This window comes from Gossypium raimondii, chromosome 1, assembly GCF_025698545.1.
Source record: "Gossypium raimondii isolate GPD5lz chromosome 1, ASM2569854v1, whole genome shotgun sequence".
NCBI classification, from domain to species: Eukaryota; Viridiplantae; Streptophyta; class Magnoliopsida; order Malvales; family Malvaceae; genus Gossypium; species Gossypium raimondii.
This window is the reverse complement of record NC_068565.1, coordinates 45,220,154-45,243,862: the sequence shown is the minus strand read 5'-3', so window position 1 is coordinate 45,243,862 and position 23,709 is coordinate 45,220,154. Positions and strand designations below refer to the sequence as shown.

The following is a 23,709-nucleotide window of genomic DNA, read 5'->3' as shown; positions in this document are numbered from 1 at the left end:
GAATGTCTTTAGTGCCGTTATAATTTTTACCTAGACTTCTGGGGAACTATGGTGCCTCCATGCAAATGAGAACTTCACATATTGTTTCTTTGATCGTCAATAATTCTTCTAGTTTTTCCATAGCATTGAGATCTAAACTACAAAACATTGTTTGTAATTCATTCTCTTCGTGATATTCAAAATGTAATTTTGTCAATGGTTCAATTATATTGACATTAGAGACATTCGTCATTGCACTGGGGCGACCTATGGCCTTATAAACATTAAACTTGATCACTTCACTGTCGAATTTCATAGTAAGTGTTCTACTCCAAACATTAATTTTTGTTCGCACGATGCTTAAAAATGATCTCCCTAGTAGAATATCGAAAGAATTTATTAAGTTGTCATCCTTCATGTCAATGATGTATAAATCTATAAGTAAGATTAGTTCATTTACTTTGACGAGGACATCTTCCAACACCCGTTCCGGATACATAACTAACCTATCCGCTAATTGAATGATCACCCTTGTTTCTTTCAATGGACCCGTGTTTAGTAATTTATAAATAGATAGAGGCATAACGTTAATAGATGCACTTAAATCACACATGGCCTTTTTAATTCCAACATTACTTATTTTGCAAGATATAACAAACATACATTGGTCCTTACACTTAGGCGGAATTTTCTTTTGTAAAACCGCAGAAACATCTTCTCCTACACTTACCCTTTTGTTACCTAAGAGCTTCTTCTTGCCAGTGCATAATTCTTTTAAGAATTGCGCATAGCGTAGAATTTGTTTTATTGCATATAACAGGGATATTTTAATTTCAACTTTTTGGATCGTCTTTAGGATTTATCTCTTTTCGTTCATTTTTACATTTGGCGAGCCTTCCAGGGAATAGGGGTGGTACCATGAACAGTTTATGTTGTGCCGAATCCGAAGTAGCTGCTGGATCAAGTTTCTATTCTTCCCATTCAATGTCATGATCACGATTCATGTTAGATGCTGGTTCCAAATCTGGTCCACTTCTTAAGGTTATAGCACTTGCATTTTGTCGTGGATTTGGCTATGTTTGAGATGACAACTTTCATTGGGACTTACTTATTTGCTTATCTAGTTCTTGTAAGTGCGCTTCAATCTTCTATTGAAAATTTTCGGTACTACCAACTAATCTCTCCACTATGGCCTCAAGAGATGGCTCTGTGGATTAAAATTGTTGAGTTGGAGGTGGCTTTGGTTGATACAATTAGTTGTACCGAGGATTCAATCCATAGCTCATATTTGGGTGATCTCTTCACCTCGTGTTGTAAGTATTTGAATGTGGATCATAACGCCTTTAGGGTGGCCCCGGGAAGTTCTCAATGGCATCTACTTGTACTATTATATCCTACACAATTGAATTAGGTTCGTTTTTCCTTCAAGTATATTTTGAACTACATTAGTGAGCTTGTCAATTTTATCTTCTAATTATAGAGTACTTAGCCCATGAACTCGTCTCGTAGGTTCAATAGTTGGTCATGTTGGGAATTCGTAGCCATGGTTGAAATTAATTCCCTTATTCTTTGAGGAGTCATGCCAACAGGTGCCCCTCTATTGGTGACATCAATTATCTTCATTTTCATACAAAGTAACCCGTCATAGAAGTATTGAAGAAATGATTGTTCAGTTAGGTCGTGTTGTAGGCAGATTGCACATAACTTCTTGTATCGTTCCCAGAAGTCATATTCAGTCTCCTTTTGTCATATTTTGAAAATATCTTTTCTTAATTCGGTTGCTCGAGTTGCTGGAAAGAACCTGTCAAAAAGCAAGCAAGACATGTTAGACCATGTATTAACTGAATCTGAAGGTAAATAAAACAGTTGCTCTCTAGCAAAGTCTGCTAACGAAAAATGAAAAACTCGAAGTTTAATTTGATCTTCGGTTACTCCTTGAGGTTTCATGCTTAAGCAAATCATGTGGAACTCCTTGAGATTAGTGTAAGGATTCTCCTTTTGCAAATCGCGAAAAGTGGGTAATAGATGAATTAAGTCTGATTTTAACTTAAACGATGTTTTTCGCTTTGGATAAGTTATGCACAAAAGTTATTGCTCATCTAGTGTCGCAACGAGCTGTCGAATGGTTTCATTCGCCATTTTATCTAGTTCACTGAGTGTATTGTTAATTTTTTGTGTAAGACAGTGTTTCATTTTTGGATTCTTTCACTTACAGTTGTTTTTCGCGTCGAATAGCTTCTCTTTGCAGTAATTTAGCTAACTTCTAAATTTTCGGTTCAAACTCTAAGATCATTAGTTCTGACCTAGTCATAAGTAAAAGAAACGAAAATTAGAATTATTTTCCAGTTCCCCGACAACAATGCCAAAATTTAATGACTAAATGCGTGATATATGGATCGAGAATGAATGGTTGATGAGTACATAAAAGAACATGGAAACCTCACGCAAACCAATATCATAAATTGACTCTATAAATGAAGTGCATACACTATAAGAAAAATAATTTTGTCTTTGTTAGGGTATACGAAGATTTGTTTCGACTCGAATAACTAAAAGAAAGAAATCTATGAATGTATCTTAGGGCTAGTTCATGCACTGGTAAGATTTTAGAAGTCTTAGAATTGTAAGCGCAGTGTATAGAGTGAATCAGAGCCGAGTAAGCGACATAGACATCAAAATCGCTAGGTATATCAAGTAAAGTTGTATTGTATGAGTTGGATTGAACATCATTAGAGTCAGTGAAGCCCATGGCTATGTTAAAATCCGAAACTGACATTCTAAAAGTATTACTAAGCAATCAGAAGCAGATGATGTATTAAGTTTTAACAGTCCTAATGACATTTATATCGAAACTAAATATTGCATAAAATTCATATACGAGTTCGAAGAATACAACACATTTAATATTTGCATATGATTTCCAACTAATAGTATCGAAATCATTTAACACAACATCACGAAAATTAAGTGTATCGAGGGTAAAAAGAGAGATGCTCTTACAGACTGGGATTGGGTGATATCAAATTTCATCGTATCTTGTTCAGTGCTTTGGGGTCGTAAAATTTAAAAATCCCCGAAGTCTTTCCTTCGGCGGTATCGTGTAAGTTCACCCTTCCCTCCCTTCTTCACCTATTATTTTTCATTAAAATTCACTTTCATAGTCCTATCAAGTATGATTAAATTCATGTTCGACTAATATCTATTTATCTTTAGGTCGGTTATTATTCCGATCGAGAATCGTGAGAAATGAACCCATACTAAAACCTTACAGCACGATATTCATTATCTCTCCGAAATATGGAATAATTACAATTGTCCCTTAAAGTTAATTCAATTTCAACTTAAAAATGCACATTGGGTTAGAGTAGTTTGGCGTACAATTGGGAAAACGAGACGGCCATCTGCCGCGTTCGGGTTCCTGGTAACAAATTGGCGTGTCCAAGTGGAAAAAGGCCAATTGGATTCCATTAAGGAAGATAGTGATCGAATTTAAACGACCCACACAGTTGAAACTGTTAATTCGAGTTGAGATCTTTTAGATTGCAAGGCTACTGATATCTTAAATTGCGAAAGCGTGTTGCATGGTTAGATAGTCGGTAAGGATTGATTTGCACGGCGTATCGAAATCAACTACACAAGGAAGAGTTGAGGGTTAAAGTTTCCTTGATTGCTATAACCAACATATCGTTTGAAAGGAAAAAATCAATTTTAAGGATCGACTTGAACCTGAAATACTCTGAGCCTAAGGTTAAGAATTCACACATTTGATTATCTAATTTAATTTCGCTCAGCACGTTATGACAGCTACCACGACTTTAGAAGTTGGTCACGTAAAAAAACGATATTAAAAATCTAAGTCCCTGAGAGATCAACCCTGCTTCTCTATATTACTGTTTAGTTTAGTTAGAGGATAAGAAATTTATATTTGATAGTCTCGACAACCATCAATTAATGAGAAGAAAAAGCCACTCTTCCTTCCTTCTGCACGATGAGGCTTTCCATCGAACAATATTAATCAAATAAGCTTTAAAATAATCAAATCTAAGTAAACAAACAAACAAAAAAACTCATGAACCGAGACTCAAACCTAGTTAATTCATACATTCACTATCTAGCAGGTCACGAATTTAAATCACAATATCTACAAAACCCTTTATCCTATCTTTTTTTTTTTTATTACCAAAAACAAGAACTAACAAGTACCCATCTAACTTTTTATAGTGTTATATGTTTCATCCCATTAAAGGTAGATGAAGAGGGAGATAAAGGTACCTCATTAAGTAGATCGAAATTGGATTTCACTAAGTTGATCTTACGCTCGCAATAATTTCTGCCTTCATCCATTGTTTTCTGTAGAAAAAAAAATTCAAAATACAAAACAATTGAGGGCAAATTAGATCATACTCCAGCAGCAACTGCAAGCGTTGTAGAAAGCAATAAATAGGGAAAACTCATATAGGGACCTCAACGAAGTATCCGGTGCGGATATCGGCAAGAACTTTGTCGGCATCATCGAGTGTGCCAGGAACATAAAGGGAAGCAGTGAGAGGAACCGACATTTTCTTCCCTAAAACCCAAAAATAATAATTATAGCAATTAAGATATTTTAATACTAAAAATAAGGAAACGAAAGAGGTGATTGATAGGATTCAAATTTCTCATTGCAGAATGATTTTAAAATTAGTTTTCTTTTATTAAAATAAGTACAATGAAAAATTAATATCAAATTTCTGTTAAATCAAATAAATCATTTTAAAGCTAAATCACTTAATTTTGTTTAACTACTAATGAAGAACGTTTTAAAATATCAATCACAAAATTTTACTTAAATTAATTGTTAAAATGTGATATTTTTAAAACAGATAAAAATTAAATTAATCTATACTTAAATTTTAAATTATTCATCTAATAAGAGTGTTTATATAAGTAAATTTAATGTGGTATAAGTAGAGATAAAAAATTATCATATTTAATGCAAGAACACTAGGAATATACAAATTATAAAAATGATAAATCATCTTCAATTTGTTTTTTCGTTTCTTTTATAGTTTTCTTTAATATGATACTTGGCAAAGAGATTGAAGGTAATCGTCGATTCATTTCTCTATAATGTTTTTTTGTTCTTCAACACTATTAAATTTATTTTGTACTCCGCTCTTTTCCTCAATAAATTTAGTCAATTAACCTTTTGTGGTTCAAGGTTTAGCAGCATTGACGCAAACTTCAACAAAAATCACGGGATATTAAAATTAGAACGTTTAATTGTTGTGGTAGCTATATGTTACATATGGTCTAGTTAAGGTCAAATTTGAATTGAGTTTCAATTTTTTTTTATAATTTTATAATTTATTATATTTAGAGTAATTAAATCATTAGTTATTAAATTATGAATAAGATTTTGTTTTGGTTACTTAATTAAAAAAAATACAATTTGATCACCCAAAAGATTTCGTTTAAGTAATTGACCTATTAAAATTGATACCATATGGCTTTCTTTGTTAGCACCAATTGAAAGCTTTCTTTCCCCTTTTTTTATACAGTTCAGTTTTTTTTTCCATAAACAACTTTGGTTGTCAGAAATCTGCGAACCAAAATTCAAACAATTTTTTTTAATCTTCGACATTGATTGTCAGATCGACTTGGATTTAGGTACGTTCTTCTACTCGTCGATGAGTAATGATCCACCATACTGATCGTCCAACCGTTGCTTGGAGCTCATTGGCGAAACTTTGAAAAAAAAACTTGACAATCTAGTGACTTAAATAAAAACTTTTGAATAGTTTAGTAACTTAAATGAAAACTTTCAAATAGTTTAGTGACAAAATTGTAACTTTTTTAGTTAAATAATTAAAACAAAAATTTACCAATAATTTAGTGATTAATGATGTACTTTACTCTTATATTTATTCTTAAAATATTTGAAGTTGCTGCAATGTGCTAATGGAAGTGTCCACTTCCATCACCACTGCGACAAACAACACGTTACCATATTTGAAATATTGAGAATTTATTGAAACAAATATTAGATTGGTAATTTATTGAAGCAAATCTTTGAGTTGTGTTGATATCATGGAATGATTCAAGCCCATCAATGAAAATCAATTCACTTGAAAAAACGTATATTGAGGATTATATCGGATCAATTGTACCAAATCTCTTAAATCAAGGATATTGGATCGAATGAGAAACTTAAAGACTTATCTACCAACAACGCACATTAATTTGGTCATTAATATTATATTGTATTTAGCTGCCTTTTAAAAGGGATTGTAATTGATTTTTAAGTAGGTTAGATAGATTTTCGAGACTTGTATAGGTTCATGTATTGATTTATTGAGGACACTTATCTATTTAGTAATGAATGTTATTTGTGAGAGTGCATTTTGACTATAAGGCTTTTTTGTGATTGATTTTACAAGCTAAGTTCTCATAGGAAAGTATTTAGTGGTGAGAGGTCTAATTTTTGAATTATAAAAGTGAGGATTCTTTACTTGGGTGTGTTAGATTTAAGATCATTTATTTTATTGTGTTCAAAGATAATAGACCCATCTCACTAAGCTAGGCTCTGGAGATGTAGAGAAACCAAATTGCGTAAACAATATTGTTGTCCATTTATTTTTCACTTTTGCTGTCACAATTTGATTAGAAGTGTTCGCTCCCATAGTCACTTCTGTTCATACTATGTTGTTACAGTTTAATAATTGATTTAAATAAACAATTATAATTATTTATGAGATAATTTCATGTATTTAAATTAATACATAAAATTAACACTTGCATTACAAGAGTAAAAACTAATATCTTATATAAATTCAATAATAACTAATCCCTAATTAAAACTTACATATATTAGAGTGGATAATGGCACATTGATACTATAAATGATAAATACTAAGCATGATTTAAATAGATACTATTATTTATGTTACTAAAATATTCATATTTTATACTTTAAAATATTTATTACTAGATATTTATAAATTATAATATATCTATATTATTATTTAATTATTTAACTGAATTGATGTCACTAATCAATTGAATCTTAACTCAATTGTGAAATTATCAAAATTTATTATTTTTATAAAGCAAAATATATTATTTTGAGGTTATTTTTGTTTTTATACTTTTATAAAAACTATAAAAAAAAACATACACATGAGAACTGAACTCAAGACATCAAAATCTTCACAATATCAACATTAACATTTCAACCAAAATTACAATCGATTTTTATATATATATTTTATAAATTTGTTATATTTGTTTTCATCCACATAGTAAATGTGTCATAATCTAGTATTTATTATTAAAATACTTAATAAAATATTAAAGATACTATTAAAATTATTATTAATGTTAAAATTTATTATTAAATAAAATTAGAACATTAAATAATTTTATTAAGATAATAAATTATATTAATTATTTATTATATTTTTAAATATAAATATGTGTGTTTGAATAATTTATTATATTTTCAGTAAAGAGTGGCTATAAGATCTTAGTTCAGAATGCTGAGTCTATTGGTAGAAACAATAATTATACAACCTTCTTTAAGAGACTTTGGTAGATCAATTTACTAGAGAAAATAAAAATTACATCCCTAACTACAATAATTTGTACAACAAGAGGCTGTGAAGTTCAACAATGTGCCCGAAGTGTACAAGAGATGTCGAAACCTCTGAGCATATTTTTAGAGACTGTCCTTCTACAGCGGAAATATGGAGAAAGTTAGATTTCGAATAGCCTAATGATATTGCTAATGGATCTTTACAAGAATGGCTTAATTACATTGTTTCCACATTCTCTACTACTATATGAAGAATTGTGATTTGTACCCTATGGTATATGTGGTCAACAAGAAATAGATTAATTCATGACAGGACGATCTTATTATCTCAAGACATAATTCATAGGGTTGAGTCCTACATTAGAGATGTTGATGTGGTTCAAAGGAAATTACATGTTCGAAGGGTTGAGAATGAAAGTTGGAAGCCTCCAAAGGATCCTTTCCTCAAAATAAATTTTGATGCAGCATTTCAAGGGAATGATAGGAGATCATACTCGGGGGTAATTATCAAAAATTGGGAGGGTAAAGTGGTAGGCTCAAAAACAATAGTAAATTGCCGCATACCTACGAGTTTTGCAGCAGAGGCCCTTGCATGTCTTCAGGCAGTAAGTTTGGGGATAGATTTAGGGATTCAATAGGTGATGGTAGAAGGGGACGCCTTGTCAGTGATAAAAAAGATGAGGTCCTGCAATGAAGATGGGCCGGTTATAGGGGCTTATATATACGATGCAAAGAAAAAAATAGAAGGCTTCACAAGATGCTCATTTAGACATGTTCCCAGGGATGCGAATAGAGTTGCACATATACTATCAACAGAGGGGTTGATGAGAGGTGGGAGCACTTATCTGGAAGGGTGTGTGTTGGACTTTGCGAGGGATGCGATGGACAACGATCGGCGCGAATGACAGTTGGGGGAAGAAATGGTGGAGATGTTCTCTGATGGCATCGCAAGAAACTTTAATGGGGTTTGAAGGGGGGAAGGGTATTGAGGGCTACTACTATCTAGGGTGGGGGTACGAAGACCGGTGGGTTACTTTTGAGGTGGTGATGGGTTGCTAAATTCTTTGAGTGTTCGACAATGTTTGGGGGGTTTCGGTTGAGATCAGGGGAGATGAACGGTATGATGTTGGCTAGGAACATAGGTTGCCGTTTTGGATTCCATGGTGTTGCTGATTGCCCATGGAAAGGGAAAGTGGATGCCTGCTCAATGTTGGGTTGTTATTTTATTTGTTTAGTTTCGTTATTTTATTTATTTGTTTGTTTGGTTTTGAATTCTTTCAAATTGTGTGGTTTGTTTATGTTCCTATTATTATTAATAAAATAACCCAAATTCCTTACAATTTTAAATAATGTCCTTTTAAAAAATTGAAATTAAAAATTTATTATTACTATAACATTTTTAAACTTGAGTCAAGTAAATTTTTATATAAAAATCAAGTAACTTATAAATGATTCATTTCAAAAATGATTTATGGTTTTAAAAAGTCAAATTTAAAAAATTTACTTATTTTTATTCATTAATAAATTATTTTTCATTAACTAAGCTATTTTCTATGAAACAAACTTATGAAAGTACAAAATATTTTTCATCAGTCATTTTCTATGAAAGATAGACACCAATTGAAAATTTAATCAAAGGTAAAATCACAATTGAAAATTGAAAACCAGAAAAATAACCGAATAGATCATTTTTTTGTTAAATTATACCTATGGTCACTCAATTATTAGTAAATTTACACTTGGATCACTCAATTGTAAAAAGTTACAATTTAATCACTAAATTATTTCAATTTTATCACTTACTCGCTAATGGATCTTAACGTGGGTCATTAAGACATTATTCCTCAAATATATTTGGGTAAACTAAAACATTAATCATCCAATTATTAGTAAGTTTTTGTTTTGATGACCTAACTATGAAAAATTATAAAATAATCATTAACGGATTTGATGAACTGACACATTAACTCAAACTTAATAGCTAATTTGGTCATTGAACTATAACTACAATATCAATTTGATTCTTTTAGAATTTTTTAACATTAAATATAAAAACTAAAATTATAAAAAAAAAAGCTATAATAAAAGTTAGAAAATTCATGATTTATTTTTCTATACTTAAATTTTTTAAATCATAATTATACTGAAAAATTATTAAAAGTAAAAATTCATAAAAGTTAAAAATATATTTTTAAGAAAATGCCTAAAATCGAAAAATTTATTTAAATATGCTGAAAAAGAATAAAAATTGAGAAAGTATGGCATTTTTTTAAAATTTATCGATCTATGTTGTTTTTGGAGGGAGAAAAGAAAACGCACCCTGTAGGTCCCGTTTTCTATAAAGATAGACATTTTTATAGTTTTAAGGTATATTTGAATTTACCAAAAAAAAATTCACCGTAAAAGACACACAAACCATATGCAACATTAATTTACTAAATTTTCATTTAAATCCTTCAAGAATTATAATGTTTGTAGCATGACCTAACATATTCAAAACCCTTAACTTAAAAACTTATGTATATGCATCCAAATTGTAGTAAACAAGATATATATTTTTTAAATAAATGTAAATTGTGAATGTAAAACAAAGTAAACAATTTCGTAAAATTACAAATGGACATAATCATCGATCCCCCGAATGTATGCCACAACCGGGTGCACATCGGGTACGCCTAGGGTTTCGTTACATTGTTTAAGTTGGCGACTCCATTGGGACTTCGGCCTCGTCTTCATGTGCACGTTGGGGTTGATCAGTGACCTTATCTCCTCCATCCGTGGATGATTGGGACCATGTCCCAGAAGTCGTAGTGCATCCCTCCCTGACCTAGTCGGCGTTTGCGAGGATGACCCAACTCGGAAGAATAACGTTGTTGGGGGTGTTTGCGACATTATCAGCAGACCACTATATGGTGTCGCATGGGGCGATGATGCATAAGGCGTATAATACGATGTAGGGGGTGGTGTTCGTGTGAAATATATCACTAGAGAAGGTATCGGTGTAGGAAATGATTGAGCATGCTGTGGTGCTTGTGTAAAATAAATTGGTGATGACTGTGTTGGTGCAGGGAATGATTGTGCATGTTGTGATGCTTGTGTAAAATAAAAGGGTGCTGACTATGTTGGTGCAATGAATGATTGCGCGTGTTGTGGTGCAAGTGTAAAATAAATTGGTGCGTGTTGTGATGATGGTGTAAAATAAAATGGGTTAGTGACAGGAATAAATGAACCATACTGACTGGGAGGTTGCACGGGAACTGGGTCCGGGTGTGCATGTGGAGCAAATGTCAATCGTCTGCGACATGTCCTCTTGACCTGGGATTGATAGGCCCTCGTATTGGCCTCTTACGGAGATATTGCTTACTCCTTTCTAAAGTCAGCAGTAGACATAGTTTCCCATAATGCCTGAACCAATCCATGTAATTCGAAGATGTCACCAACTCTGATGTCAGATACGGTTCACACGTTGGCAAGTAATCGTACCTGTGCTGCCATAACTCAATATACTTCTTGCGGAATGTTAATCTTCATCTGGTCTCCCTTGCATGTCGGTCTTTTTGTAGGTCACCGAGCTCTTAAGGTTGTCGCGGAATACATTACGTACACCTAAACTGCCGCATCACTCGGTCGGATTCGTGCATCTCGACCGTTGCAAAAATGACCAATGACACTTTCACGTGCCAGATGCTATGGTTGGCCAAAAATTTCTCCGGGACGCATTCTTAAATCCTCGGATATGTGTGTGGCATCCATATGAACTACAGTACGAATTTATAAATTTTAGCAAGTGCCTAATATTTAATTTCAAACGCTAGAATAAAAAACCGATAACTATGAAATTAATAAACTAACCTCCTCGTTGATTTCTTCATCTAAAGCTAGTCAGATGCCTTTAAACTCTGTCGGTATACTACTATGGCTTGCTAGGTTGTTCCACCTATTTAAAAAATATGTTATTTCAAAATTACAACAATGAAAATTCCAAAACGGTGACAATATTATTAAATAAATTTTACCATGTTACGCGTGGGAATTCATAAGGGACTTGCATTCGATGGTATAAAAATAGCAGTCGATACCATGCCTACAATTGAAGAAGGAACATGCAATCGCCTATTTTAGTTTTTCTCGGTATCGTCGCTAGACACATTTCTTGGTACAATGTCGCCAGCACCGCTGATCTCCAACTAAGTCGTCCTGCTTCTCTCAAGTTGATTAGTTGTAGTAGCCACTTCAAGTGTACCAAATTGCGAAATTTATCTGGCGTTAGCAGATCCCCCATCAACCTTAAGATGAATGCGCATGCGGATTGCTCCTTTTCAACGTCGCTTGTTAAAGCCTCGATAGTCTGAAAGTTGTCATCCAACCATCTCATCTCGATCCAACTACCCCTAAATCAGCTTGGCACCTTCCCCAGCAATTGCTCGCATGTTGCACTCCAACCGACACTAATAATTGGCCACGTAATGACATTCCCATCGATCGGTAGACCAAGTTGTAAACTGACGTCATCGAGTGTAAATGTACACTCGCCGCAGGGGAGATGGAACGTATGCATCTCCAGTCTCCATCTCTCGACCAAAGCATTAATGAATAGGGGATTCAATTTAATCCCCCTAAGTATATGAGTCGCGTATAAAAAGCCTACATCTCGCAAGTGTCCATGAATGACCTCCGGTGCACCTTCGCTTAAGTTGTTTATGTATGTCTTCAAAATTCAATCTTCAGCCTTAGTATATAAACATAAAAAATAATTAATTTGAACAGCGTAATAAGTAACTATTTAAAATTAAATAATTTGATAATATTTTCTTAACATCATAATAATTAACGGATTAAAATTAAATAATTAAATAATATTTTATTACCATTTGTAATTGAATGCCGGATATGTGCTTGTCATCTAAACGAATAAGCTGATATGCCATCGAAAAATTAATAAAATAAAATCAAAGAACTAAGAAATTTTTTTAAAAGAAGTTTGGAATTGAGAATTTGGCTTAAAAAAATCGAGAATTGACAAATAATAACAAATCGAGAAAAAGAAAATTGAGAATCAAATTGTGAAAATTGAGAGTTGAGGTGAAAAAATGAGAATTTGAGGGCTTATATAGGGAAAAAATGGTTGTTGGGAGAAAATGAGAATTTGAGGGTTTCTGGTCGTTAAAAAAAGTTACCGTTGGAGAGAAAACAGGGCACGTTTTTACTGAACTGACAGATAAAATGCACCACATAGAATGCGTGTTTTAGGATGGGAGAAAAACTACGTTGCGTGTTTTCTCTACTATTTGAGTGAAAATACATCCTCTAAAAAACGATTTCCTTTCTTCTCCAAAAAATAACATAGATCAATATTTTTTTTTTAAAAATGATATACTTTCTCAATTTTTATTTTTTTCAACATATTTAAATACATTTGCCCCTAACCTAATACGATTTTGTTGTTGATGAAAAAAAATGCAAGACGATAAAAGCACCGTTTCTGGTTTTCTTTTCTTTTTTTGCTTAGCTAGTGATATGACCATGAATATAGTTTATTCAATAAATAAAATAATAAATGAGGAATAGTCTCCCGACATTAAAGAAGGTGAAACGAAAGGATAGCATAGAAACCATTGAATAGAGCATTGAACCACCCCCTCATCCATCGTCCAACCACCACAGCCGGCAGTCTCTACCATCAGAACTGGTGGCGCTTGAGCTTCAACATGGACCGAATCTACTCGTCTCTCCAGTATTGGCTAGTGAACCACCCCAAAATCCTCCATTTCCAATGGACGGAAGGTCAAACCCTCGGCTCCACCCCACTCTTCCTCGCTCTCACAGTCCTCTCTTACCTCACACTCACGCTCCTCCTCTCCCGATCAACGCTCCCTTCCCTTGGTCCCAACATTCTCAAACCCATCACAGCCCTTCATTCCCTCAATCTCTTCCTTATTTCCCTCATCATGGCCGTTGGATGCACCCTCTCCATCATATCCCTTCCATCTCCTTTACCCCACATCATTTGCTTCCCTCCCAACACCCCTCCCACCGGTCCCCTTTTTTTCTGGGCCAACATCTTCTATCTCTCCAAGCTTCTCGAATTCATCGATACCCTTCTGATTATCTTAAGTAATTCCAAGCAAAGGCTGACATTTCTCCACGTCTACCACCATGGGACCGTTGTCGTTATGTGCTACCTTTGGTTACGCACATCCCAGACGCTGTTCCCGGTAGCACTCGTCACCAATGCCACCGTACATGTAATAATGTACTTTTACTATTTGTTGTCTGCAATGGGGATTCGTCCCAAGTGGAAGAGATTGGTTACAAATTGCCAGATTGTGCAGTTCATGTTTAGCTTTATGGTTTCTGTTTTGATGCTGTACTACCATTTTAGTGGATTGGGTTGTTCAGGGATGTTGGGTTGGTGCTTCAATGCTGTTTTCAATGCCTCTCTTTTGGCTCTTTTTCTTGATTTCCATGGCAAGAGTTATGCTGCCAAACAGAAGAAGGTTGCTGTTGTTGTTGATAAGGATAAACGTTCATGATCCTGTAACGATTGGTAAATAAATCAGAGAAAAAGCTTCACATTTTCTTATCCTATTAACATCAGTTACTTGTTTTTAATGATTCTGAATTGTGCATTATGTTACTGTAAAGTGTCAACTTGTTTTTTCAATAAAGAAGCATGTGAACTATTGTATAATTGGAACATTGTTAATGAGCTCAATAAGGATATGTTTTTCCATTGCTTTCTCTAAAGTATTTTTGAGTGAAATTGCTTTCAGATGCACCGGTTTTTAAGTACAATATATTTTCTTGGAAAAGTAATTGTACACAATTTTAACAATCTGTCAATGCTACTAAAATTTTAACTTTTTTTTCGTTCCAAAGAAATTAACCCAAGTGATAAAAAAAAGGGAGTTAAATTATGACCAAAGTGAGAAAATGAGCATAGGTTAAAAACTAAATTTATCTTTATGCTCTTTCTTCTTTCCATTATCGTTTAGCAGATAACTTAATTTACATGAAAAGCTTGTTATAGAGACATGATGGAGAAAAATTGGTCCCATCACTGAGACCACAGGCCAAGCAACAACAGAAAAGCAAAGGGTAAGCACTCCTAAGATGAATCTTGGGCATACCAGGACCAGGCCGCATTCCTCCTCCCCCCCCACCCCCCCCACCCACCTGGAAGAGTGACAGCATCGGCCATCCTGATGATGCCTATACAAAAATGGAGGAAGAAACTCGATGTAACTTTGCCTTCTCTGTATACAATATTGAACAGATTTTTCGGTATAAAACTACACTGGATGTCAAAAACTTTCTAGCCGCGTAACTGATCTGCCTTCTTTCTGGTTGCTTTTCCTATCCATTTGGCTTCTTTGATTCGCAGCTCCAGATTCCCTGTCCTCAAACGGTAATACTATTACAGGGGCTGCAGGCACGGTGAGCCAACGCTCCTTCAAGAAACTTAAGAACTTTTTAACCATTTCCCTCCTGAATTTGAGCTCTTGAGTGAAGAGATCACATAGAAGAAAGGCAATAACATACTTGAAAGGAACAATGAGAAGAATGGTTGCAGATGATAACAACACCAGTGCAACCTCAGTTGTTACCTGTTAAAATGATTAAACCAGTATAATTTAATTCAAATTTGGACCATAAAAGAACGAAAGGTTCTTAGTACATTTGCACTCTTTACTAGTTCCCTCAAGGCTCATGACATCATACCTGAGGCTGACCTGCTAAGAGAATCGTGCGTAATTTCAGTAGAGTAACATTCAGATTCTGGAGATAGCATTCCACATCACGCATCGCATCTTTTAGAGCTACAATCTTTTGAATAGTATTCGAAGGTGGCTGATCACAGACCGTGACTTTTCCGAAAGATCTACCCAGACGACCTTGCTCCTTGAGCCCTTTAAGGGTTAGCATGCCAATGGCTAAAACAATCAATGTTGCGGGAAACACATACGGTAGCAGATTCCTACGGGGTAAATGTTGAAGCAATCAGCTTAGTGTGCTAACATAGAGGAATATGAGTGAAAAACAACAAAATCGCATTTATATCACATCCCATTCCGTTCCCCGAGAGCCGAAGCTCAAGAGCAATGGACAAATTTGGTCATTGTAAACATTTTGTAACATCTCTGTTCTTAAAGCATGAATGAATCATCATCTTGCTCCAATGATATATATATATCAGCCATTTAGAATGTTGGTATTGTTTGCCTAGAAATAATTTATGCAAAGTGTGTACCTGAAAATAATCGTATAAGTGAATGCAAGAAAAGAGAGAGTCAGGTGCGGCTCCTCCCAGCGTTTAAGCTTTTCAAAATTCCTAGCAATTAATGCGAAGGGAAGAATAAGTTCCTGCATAGAGAAAATCAACTGACATGTAAGGTTATATGTATAAACTCAATGGAACCAATAAGAAACACAAAACATAGGGAAATATATGCCGAACCTTGAAAAGGTCAATATTACTGGGTATTCCTTGAAGTTTTGCAGCATCAATTGTGGCTTGAGTTCTCTCTGCAGCCTGGTACTTCTGTTTGCAGATTGTTGCTGCCCTTTCTACCAGGGTCTCATCAGCTATAACAAGATTTTTATTTAACACAACTGCTTGTCTAACAGAGGAATGCTTCCAAAAACCAATGGAAGCACTAGAACCCCAAGATGGAGATCTCATCCACTTCCGCAAGTAAACACTACCATCTATGTCAAACACGTGATCACTGATTTCATATTCCTCTGTGCAAGGGCTCATTCCTTGAGCTTGTGGATAACCTGCATCTGTAAGTTCTGCAACTAAATGACCACCCCAATAATTTACAGCTAGAGTTTGGAAAACAGCATCCCCACGGGGTGCATTTTGCAAAAAGGAGAACTGGACAAGTTTGATTGGATCATCCAACAACTTTCGCAAAGATTGGAGTGCTTGAAGCCTGGCAATGCCATTAATGGCACCTGTAGTTGCCTTGTCCTTCCCTTTGTGAGAACCAAATACTTGAAATAGCGATTGGTCATCATCATCTGGTCCATACTCGCTAAGAAACTTGTGTAGAGCAATAATTTCACTGATAAATGCATGCCAAACATCTCGTCTCAATTCACCTCCCAAGTCAACAAACTCCAGCACCCACTTTGACCTGAATAAAAGTTCAAATATATAATTATTTATTCATATGGCAGTAATTCTAATAGAAAAATAAAAAGGATCTAAATTAAACTACATCACTGAAAAAAGAAACTTTACATATAGCTTAGTACTTTCCACCACTAAAACCAGACTAGAGAAGCTCACCCTGGGCCAGATGAAACTGCTACTCCAGAGTCAAAAACCCCTGAATTGAAAGGTCCAACTTTCACTTTCTTCACTTGCAATCCATGCTCTGTAAGATCAAGTCTTATTGCTTCTTTCGGACCTTGAATTCCAACTGCCTGCGAGAACATGACAGTCACTGACATCAAATACAATTTTATGCCCAAAAATTGGAACAGTTCTATAGTGAACTGCAGCTGTTCTACCCTTAAATCAAATATAAGGACTGCTCCAATAGATCATACAATCATTCTAAGTTCCCTAACAAACTTGCTAAAAAATTTCAAACCTTGTTACTCATTTTCATGATTGAAACCAATAAATTAATTAAATTTCTAAATGGAGCAGGATACCTGCACCCCGTTCTTCTTTGTATGCTAAAGGTCCTCACTCCCCATTTATTTGCAGGAAGGGATAGTAAAATAAACAAAAAACAAAGAGGAAAAATGTTTATGCATTTATTAACTAGCAACATCAGCCAACTCATGAAAATGGTATTATAAGCTGCAATATAAAATCAATAAACACCTTATGGCGGACGATAAGTACCTCAAAATACAGTGCTTTATCTGTTAGAGTAAGTTTTCCTGGCCATGCCATGTTATTCTCCCATTTTAGAACTGGTTGTTTCCTGCTAGAACCAGTGTACAAAATTCTTTCCTCTGAGAGCTGAGGATATTCATGGATTTGATATGATTTCCTTGCTTCATGCACTCTACACTAAAACCAGCAGGAATCAAGCTTACCATAATGAATTTAAGAAGAATTAATTAACAGAAATGAGCCTAACTAACAAAAGATACACATTAAAATGTATGCAGAATCTACCAACCGATATAACGATTTTAAACACTTTTTATTATTACTAAATGTACAAGTGTTGAAATAATGAAATAGAAGAGAAATACGAAAACAGAAACAAAACGATATCATTTAGAAGCTTAAGCTAAGAATTTAGTGCATAGAGCAAACGATAAGGGAAAAACAAACTGGACCTTTTCTAGTTAAGCAAGTTTGGATCTGTTTGTTCTAACACCATACCATTTATATTGGAGTTTGGATGGTTCTACGAGTGGAAAGAGTTGAACAAATGCAAAAATGCAGGCCAACACTCATGAAAAGGCAAGATCAGCTCAATTAATATTCTTATTATTACATTAGTCATGTAGGGTTTCCCCCTTTCCTTCAGTAATGCTTATAAAATTGTGAGGTTGAGCTATTACTGATTGTTTATCTCATATTGATTCACCTATGACCATGAAATTTAATGTGAACAAATAGTAGAACGAAACCAGAACTTACTTGAGAAGTTCATGAATATAAGTTAGCCACACTCTTAATGAGATGCCCTTTTCATCACCAGCAAGAGCTTTGAAAAGGTTATGCACTGTAGGGTGATCAGCTACACCAGGAATTGCAGGAGCGATCCGAGTGAAGGCTTCTTCTCCCACCAGCTTTCCCTTCAATATCACCAAGAAAATAATTAATTTCATGACTCATGCTCTTGCAACTCCATGTTGAATGATAAGAAAGGCACTTTTCCCTCTCTCTCACTCTGTGTTTAAGGAGGGGCGGGGGTGTGCGATTTAATTTCAGAATACTTCAAAAGATAGCAAAAGGAACCTGAAAAGAAGCTTTTCTCGAAGCATGAGCACGCAAATCATTTTTACCACTGTAAGGATTCTCCCAAGCAATCATTGTGATGAAAATTAGTCTCTGGAATGCAGGTTCCTGTAAATAATACAAAATTTGTTCCAAAAAACAGCTACTCAGGAACTTCATGACACCCAAGACATAGATGGAACTGAGGGGGAAGCTACTCATTATGCAGCTCATGAAACTGGTGATAGTGGTAGTGGAAATGCCAATCATACACTATTTACAAGTTCTCAAAATTATTAATAATCAAAACAATTTTCTTTCTTGTCTTCACATTTTATGTGTAGAACTAAAAGTGAATATTGCAAAAGTCATACACTGATGACACAAAACACATGCAACCAGTACGAAACACAAGGACAAATGTCAGAAATTACAAAAAAGGTCATAAGATCATCCTCACTCATATCATTCATTGAGCTGGCTTGTATGATCTTAGGAAGAAAATGATGACGATGATGAGCATAATAAATAAAAATAAAGAACATAAATTTTTCATATGATCATAGTTGTACAAAGTGCAGACCTTCAGGCAGGGATGAAGAGCGGAGGCATCCCTGGACAAGAACCTAAAGCAGCAATACTCCACCAAATTACGAGCATCATCATACACAGGTTTAGGAACAAGAGCTTTAAATATGTTTTGCATCTTTTGTCCAGTCAATCCATTCAACCTGCAAACTTCAAAGATTCAAACCCTAATCCAATAGCTTTCAGCTGCTTCCTTTTATTTTTAATTGAAACCACTGGATTTTGAAATATTCATGTCGAAATCCGTATTTCACAGAATGCTTAGAAACATGTAGTATAAGATGTAAAAGATAATTTCACCTGCTAAACTGCTCAATAGACACAATAGCAGTAACTGATAGATTTCCATTAGGCATACTACCAGTAATAGTCTGTTCTCCCAAGAATATGTCATCCATGTCTTGAGTGTCAACCTCATTTCCAGGATCAGGCTTTCCAATTTGACCAGTTTTTACTAGAGGCAAAGTTACCTCAGTCAAAAAATGCTGGGTTTTTGACAACCACGAATTTATGCTTTCTTGCACAGCATCTGTCAATACAACAAAAGGTATAAATATAGAACTAAGAATCAAGAAAAAGGAAATCCCACTTTAAAGTATCGAAAGCGTCTTGGGTTTTGCTAACTATTTTCTATATTATAGATATCTGCACTGAATTCAATGGATTGAGAATAATTCCATTAACTGTAAACTGCTACAATTAGGACAACTATAATCAGCAAAACCAAACAATTTAGACAGCATCTCATCTTACTAGCTAAAATGATAAGACCTGACAACAACAATAATAATATAGCTTAAAAAAAAGAATTCAAACATACTGGTATGCTTCCATCTATCCCCATGAGCTCCCACAAACTTGAACCTTAGCTTATGGCGTGAAGCAGAGTTTATTGAGAAATACCCAAGCTTGGAAACATCTTTATTGCTGGAAATTAAATGACTAAACCCAAAAGTTGAAGCTTTTTGGTGGGTAACCGGCAACTTTGCAAACATTTCTTCTTCTTCTTCTTTTCTTTTTTGTTTGGATTTCAAGATTCAAAGATTGGGTCCATAATTAAGTAGTAGACTCAATCAAACAAGTAGTTACAAACAATTATTAAAGAATGGAATTAAAAAAATAAGCTGGGGATGACTTTAAGAAAATCAAGCTGTTGAGTTAAAAAAAAAATTGCTTTAGCTTTTGGTTTCAAAAGACTTGTTTTTGAGACAGAATTCTAATAAAGAAAACTGGAAATCAAATCAAAGGAATCGAGAATTAGAGAGAGGAGAAGAAAAATATAGAAAGCGAGCTGGGCATAACTTTCCTTTTACTACCCAGCCAATTTGAGGACACGACAAAAACGAACTTGCTACAAACAAGTACAAACTTGAAATATTTTTACCTTGGATTGATTTTACTACCCAAAGTTTGTACTATATTTATAATCATAACCGTTCCTTTTACACAACATTCTGTATCTGATACTCAAAAATAACTTTTATTAAATTTAAAATCGAATTTTAAATGAAAATAAAAAATATTTTCTTAATCCACAATCCAAACTCCTTGAAATAAAAGTTCTTTATTTCTTTTACATAGATTTCCCAGCATTTCTTTTGGCAAAACTTTTACTTTGTTTTTCTCAAGGTTTTTATCCGATAATGACCTTTTCATAAAACATTAGTTGACCACCTTGTCTTAAATCTTTGTTATTCTTTTTCTTTTCTTTTTTCTTTTTGTCTTAAATTGGTCAAAAAGACTGTCTTAAATATATTTTGTTTATGTTTTTCTGATGATTGTTTTGGTCGATTTATATTAACCGTCGACAAAGGTAAGGAAAAAAAATACTGATAAAACATGCACATAAATCATAAGTCAATATGATTTATTTATTAAAAATGTGTTGTAATATAGTGTATGCGTATCGAATACAAATCTTTACATTAAATATATATAAAGCCATAAAACATAAAAAATGACTGTCTGCTGTGTATCAAATACAAGACCACTGTTGTAAGAGTAGATCCATTGCTAGTAAAGCTTAATGGCAGAGCGATGATGCTAATGCTGCATTTCACTAGACAGGGACGCGGTAAGAAGGATCGATCATTTTCAAGATGAACAAGTTTCCTAAATCACCTCTTGATATCCTGTTCACAATTTAAACACACCAACAATTAACTATTATAAATCAACACTCATATTGTTGTTTCGGGACTTTCCTTTTACTTAAAAGTACTCGTTTCCGGAACTCATATTTGGCACATATATATAGAGAAAAACTCGGGAAAAGTTGAGCATACCCATGTCGGAGACCTATCCGAGTTTGAATAAAATAGGTTTATATTGGCTCGGGAATACTTAAATTTCGTTTTGATCTCGGGATGTTAACTCACCTCAGTTCTTCATCCAAATAAGTAATCTCTAGTTCACCACGAGCTCTTCCAGGTGCCTTTATAGGTATCTGCAAATCAAGATAAATATGAAGCATGCAATACAATAGGCTTTTAGACAATATTCTATGCTTCTTGTTCCTTTACAATTAATGAATGGAGACGAGGAGAGCTAATAATAAGTTAAGGCAAAGAAAATGCCCTCTCTGCAATTTTTTGTTTATTTCACCTTCAATATGTTGTCCATGGCTTTGTAAAGTAAGTACTGGAACTAAAAGAGGTCCTTTTACAAGCCATTTACATGTTCTAATAAAATCCAAACTTCAAAAAGAAATCGGCAAGCATCTGTTTTGCAAAGTGCACTCTTTTGTGTTGTGGTGTGAGTTTGAATATCTTTAGCCAGCTCGTTGAGTACGGGCTGCACCGTGAGAACATAAGCCGAAATTATCCTCTTTAAGCCCCTACAGGTCCCTCAAGGTTTTGTCATCCTCAGGTGTGCTTCTAGAGATTCGAACTCTATATCATAACACAAATGCGTAAACTCCTCAACAAGAGAGACCTTAGGAGGGCCTAAAGAAAACAATTCAAACTTATGTTCTCACGACAAGACTCATGCCCCGCATGTTAGGTTGGGTTGTCACAGCTCCCTAGCCCAAACACCCAAATTCCAAAAATACATTTTGGAGGCTTTTCATGTTAAAGAAAAGAAGTTCCACCGTTAAAGCTGATCTTGTTATGGATATCAAAACTCTTAATTAATACAGCAATATAGGAATTCATGCTACAAACAGCAAATCCAGGTTAAAACACAGAAGGAGAAGCAAAGTTGATAATATGTACTATAAAGAGAAACAAGATTTTAGATACCAAACTATGAGTTGATTCAAACATTTCAACTTACCAAACCTCCAATTTTGAAATAATCAAATTTTACAGCCACTTTCCTTGCATTCAGAGGTGTTAAATCTGCTGTAACCTACAAAAGCATAATAGTCGATTTTCACAATTTAATCAGATGATATTTAAGAAGGAAGTCAAAATTTACTATTTTTTTAATCATTTCATATCCTCTAAATTAAAAAAAATCACTAGGCATGCCAATGAATAGACCCCTAAGTCCATGAAAAGGTATTTATGAGTAACCAAAAAAAAGACAACAAACAAGAAGTTCATTACAAAATTGGAACCCAATGGTGGAATGAGAGCCATTTAAAAATTACCTGGTTGAAGAAAGGCCAAGATTCCATGTTTTGGGCCCTAAGTGTATCCACATTGATTGCTTGGTAGTTTGTAGAAGATCTTAGGAATTTCGGTCTCTGTCAAAATATTACTTCAAATTAAACTAAAGAAATGGCAAAAAGAACATGAAAGCAGAGTGAGTTTAGTAACCTGAGTTTGCAAAATAGATTTGGAAGTGGTGTAAATAAGCTCCCATTTTCCATTTAGTAAATCAGATTTCAGAGGCTGCTTTGTGGGATTAACTGCTTCAAGTTTGCTTGCTAACTGTTAGGATTATAGACACAAGTCTTTCAAATTCAATAACACAAAATCAATGAAAAAAACCAGGTTTAAATTGAGAATTTCACTCTCTCTAAATGAGGGGGGTAAAAGGGAAGAAAACCCACCTGATCAACTCTCTGCTGGTCCTCGGGGGTGGCATCGGCACCTCGGTCAAGTGGTGCAATGCAATCAAGAAGGTCTTGCTTGAGAACCTTAGCATCCTTGCCTTTGTTTAAAAAGGCTGGGAAGAAAGAAACGTTAACCCTCCATTTCTGATCAGGAGCAGATGATGATGTTGAGAGATTGAAGGCATTGGGGTGGAGGGGTTTGATTAAGAAGGGAAAGCGTTGGGGTGAAGAGATAGAAGGGGGAAGCTTAGGGGATGGGGCAGAGAGAGAGGTGGTGAGAATTGTATGGAAGGTTGGAGATAAGGCCATGGCTCAACTCAACTGTCTTCAATGGCTCCCCAGCGTTGGAAACGTAACATTTTCCATCATCACACGTGCATTGCTTGCTGTACTGCTTCATGGGCTTTGTTTCTTTCTCCTTGCACCTTGATTTGTATGGGCCTTCTATTCAAGTTCCATCTTATGCTTGAGCCAGCTATTCAAGTTAGAAGCCGAAATACTTAGGGTTTCTATTCGAAAAATTGAAAAATTAATTTTTTGAGTTAATCAAATTTAATTATTCAATTTTTTATTCAACGTTGAATTTTACAATTCAAATAATTTGAATAATTCAAATAATAAATTAGTGTAAATACCCTTTTGGTCCTT

The 23,709-nt window shown here is 34.5% G+C and overlaps 4 protein-coding genes across 5 annotated transcripts; 1 reads left to right on the top strand and 3 right to left on the bottom strand.

The window, feature by feature from the left end:
* Nucleotides 1-1,531: 1,531 nt before the first annotated feature.
* On the bottom strand, nucleotides 1,532-8,880 carry LOC105786035 (prefoldin subunit 5). 2 transcript variants are annotated; one of them, XM_012612283.2, is made up of 4 exons: nucleotides 8,117-8,863; nucleotides 4,443-4,546; nucleotides 4,252-4,329; nucleotides 1,532-1,780 (listed from the first exon to the last, which is right to left on the bottom strand). In XM_012612283.2, the coding sequence occupies exons 2-4, from the start codon at nucleotides 4,536-4,538 to the stop codon at nucleotides 1,712-1,714; spliced, it is 243 nt and encodes an 80-aa protein (XP_012467737.1). In that variant the 5' UTR covers nucleotides 4,539-4,546; nucleotides 8,117-8,863; the 3' UTR covers nucleotides 1,532-1,711. The 2 variants fall into 2 exon arrangements, 1 of the variants encoding a protein (XP_012467737.1); XR_001131302.2 differs by lacking the exons at nucleotides 1,532-1,780; nucleotides 4,252-4,329; nucleotides 4,443-4,546 and adding an exon at nucleotides 7,484-7,690 and having other exon boundaries at nucleotides 8,117-8,880.
* Nucleotides 8,881-13,007: 4,127 nt separating this feature from the next.
* LOC105786027 (elongation of fatty acids protein 3-like) lies at nucleotides 13,008-14,285 on the top strand. Its single transcript, XM_052634312.1, has one exon. The coding sequence runs from the start codon at nucleotides 13,261-13,263 to the stop codon at nucleotides 14,083-14,085; it is 825 nt and encodes a 274-aa protein (XP_052490272.1). The 5' UTR covers nucleotides 13,008-13,260; the 3' UTR covers nucleotides 14,086-14,285.
* Nucleotides 14,286-14,466: 181 nt separating this feature from the next.
* On the bottom strand, nucleotides 14,467-20,422 carry LOC105786026 (uncharacterized). The gene is made up of 11 exons (XM_012612271.2): nucleotides 19,879-20,422; nucleotides 19,359-19,587; nucleotides 19,054-19,201; nucleotides 18,492-18,599; nucleotides 18,171-18,328; nucleotides 17,418-17,583; nucleotides 16,851-16,987; nucleotides 16,011-16,695; nucleotides 15,804-15,916; nucleotides 15,275-15,530; nucleotides 14,467-15,159 (listed from the first exon to the last, which is right to left on the bottom strand). Exons 1-11 carry the CDS (start codon nucleotides 20,051-20,053, stop codon nucleotides 14,857-14,859), a joined length of 2,478 nt encoding a protein of 825 aa, XP_012467725.2. The 5' UTR covers nucleotides 20,054-20,422; the 3' UTR covers nucleotides 14,467-14,856.
* Nucleotides 20,423-20,911: 489 nt separating this feature from the next.
* LOC105786025 (probable plastid-lipid-associated protein 4, chloroplastic) lies at nucleotides 20,912-23,430 on the bottom strand. Its single transcript, XM_012612270.2, has 6 exons — nucleotides 23,059-23,430; nucleotides 22,823-22,936; nucleotides 22,654-22,749; nucleotides 22,335-22,409; nucleotides 21,437-21,504; nucleotides 20,912-21,190 (listed from the first exon to the last, which is right to left on the bottom strand). The coding sequence occupies exons 1-6, from the start codon at nucleotides 23,368-23,370 to the stop codon at nucleotides 21,118-21,120; spliced, it is 738 nt and encodes a 245-aa protein (XP_012467724.1). The 5' UTR covers nucleotides 23,371-23,430; the 3' UTR covers nucleotides 20,912-21,117.
* Between the last annotated feature and the right edge of the window lie 279 nt (nucleotides 23,431-23,709).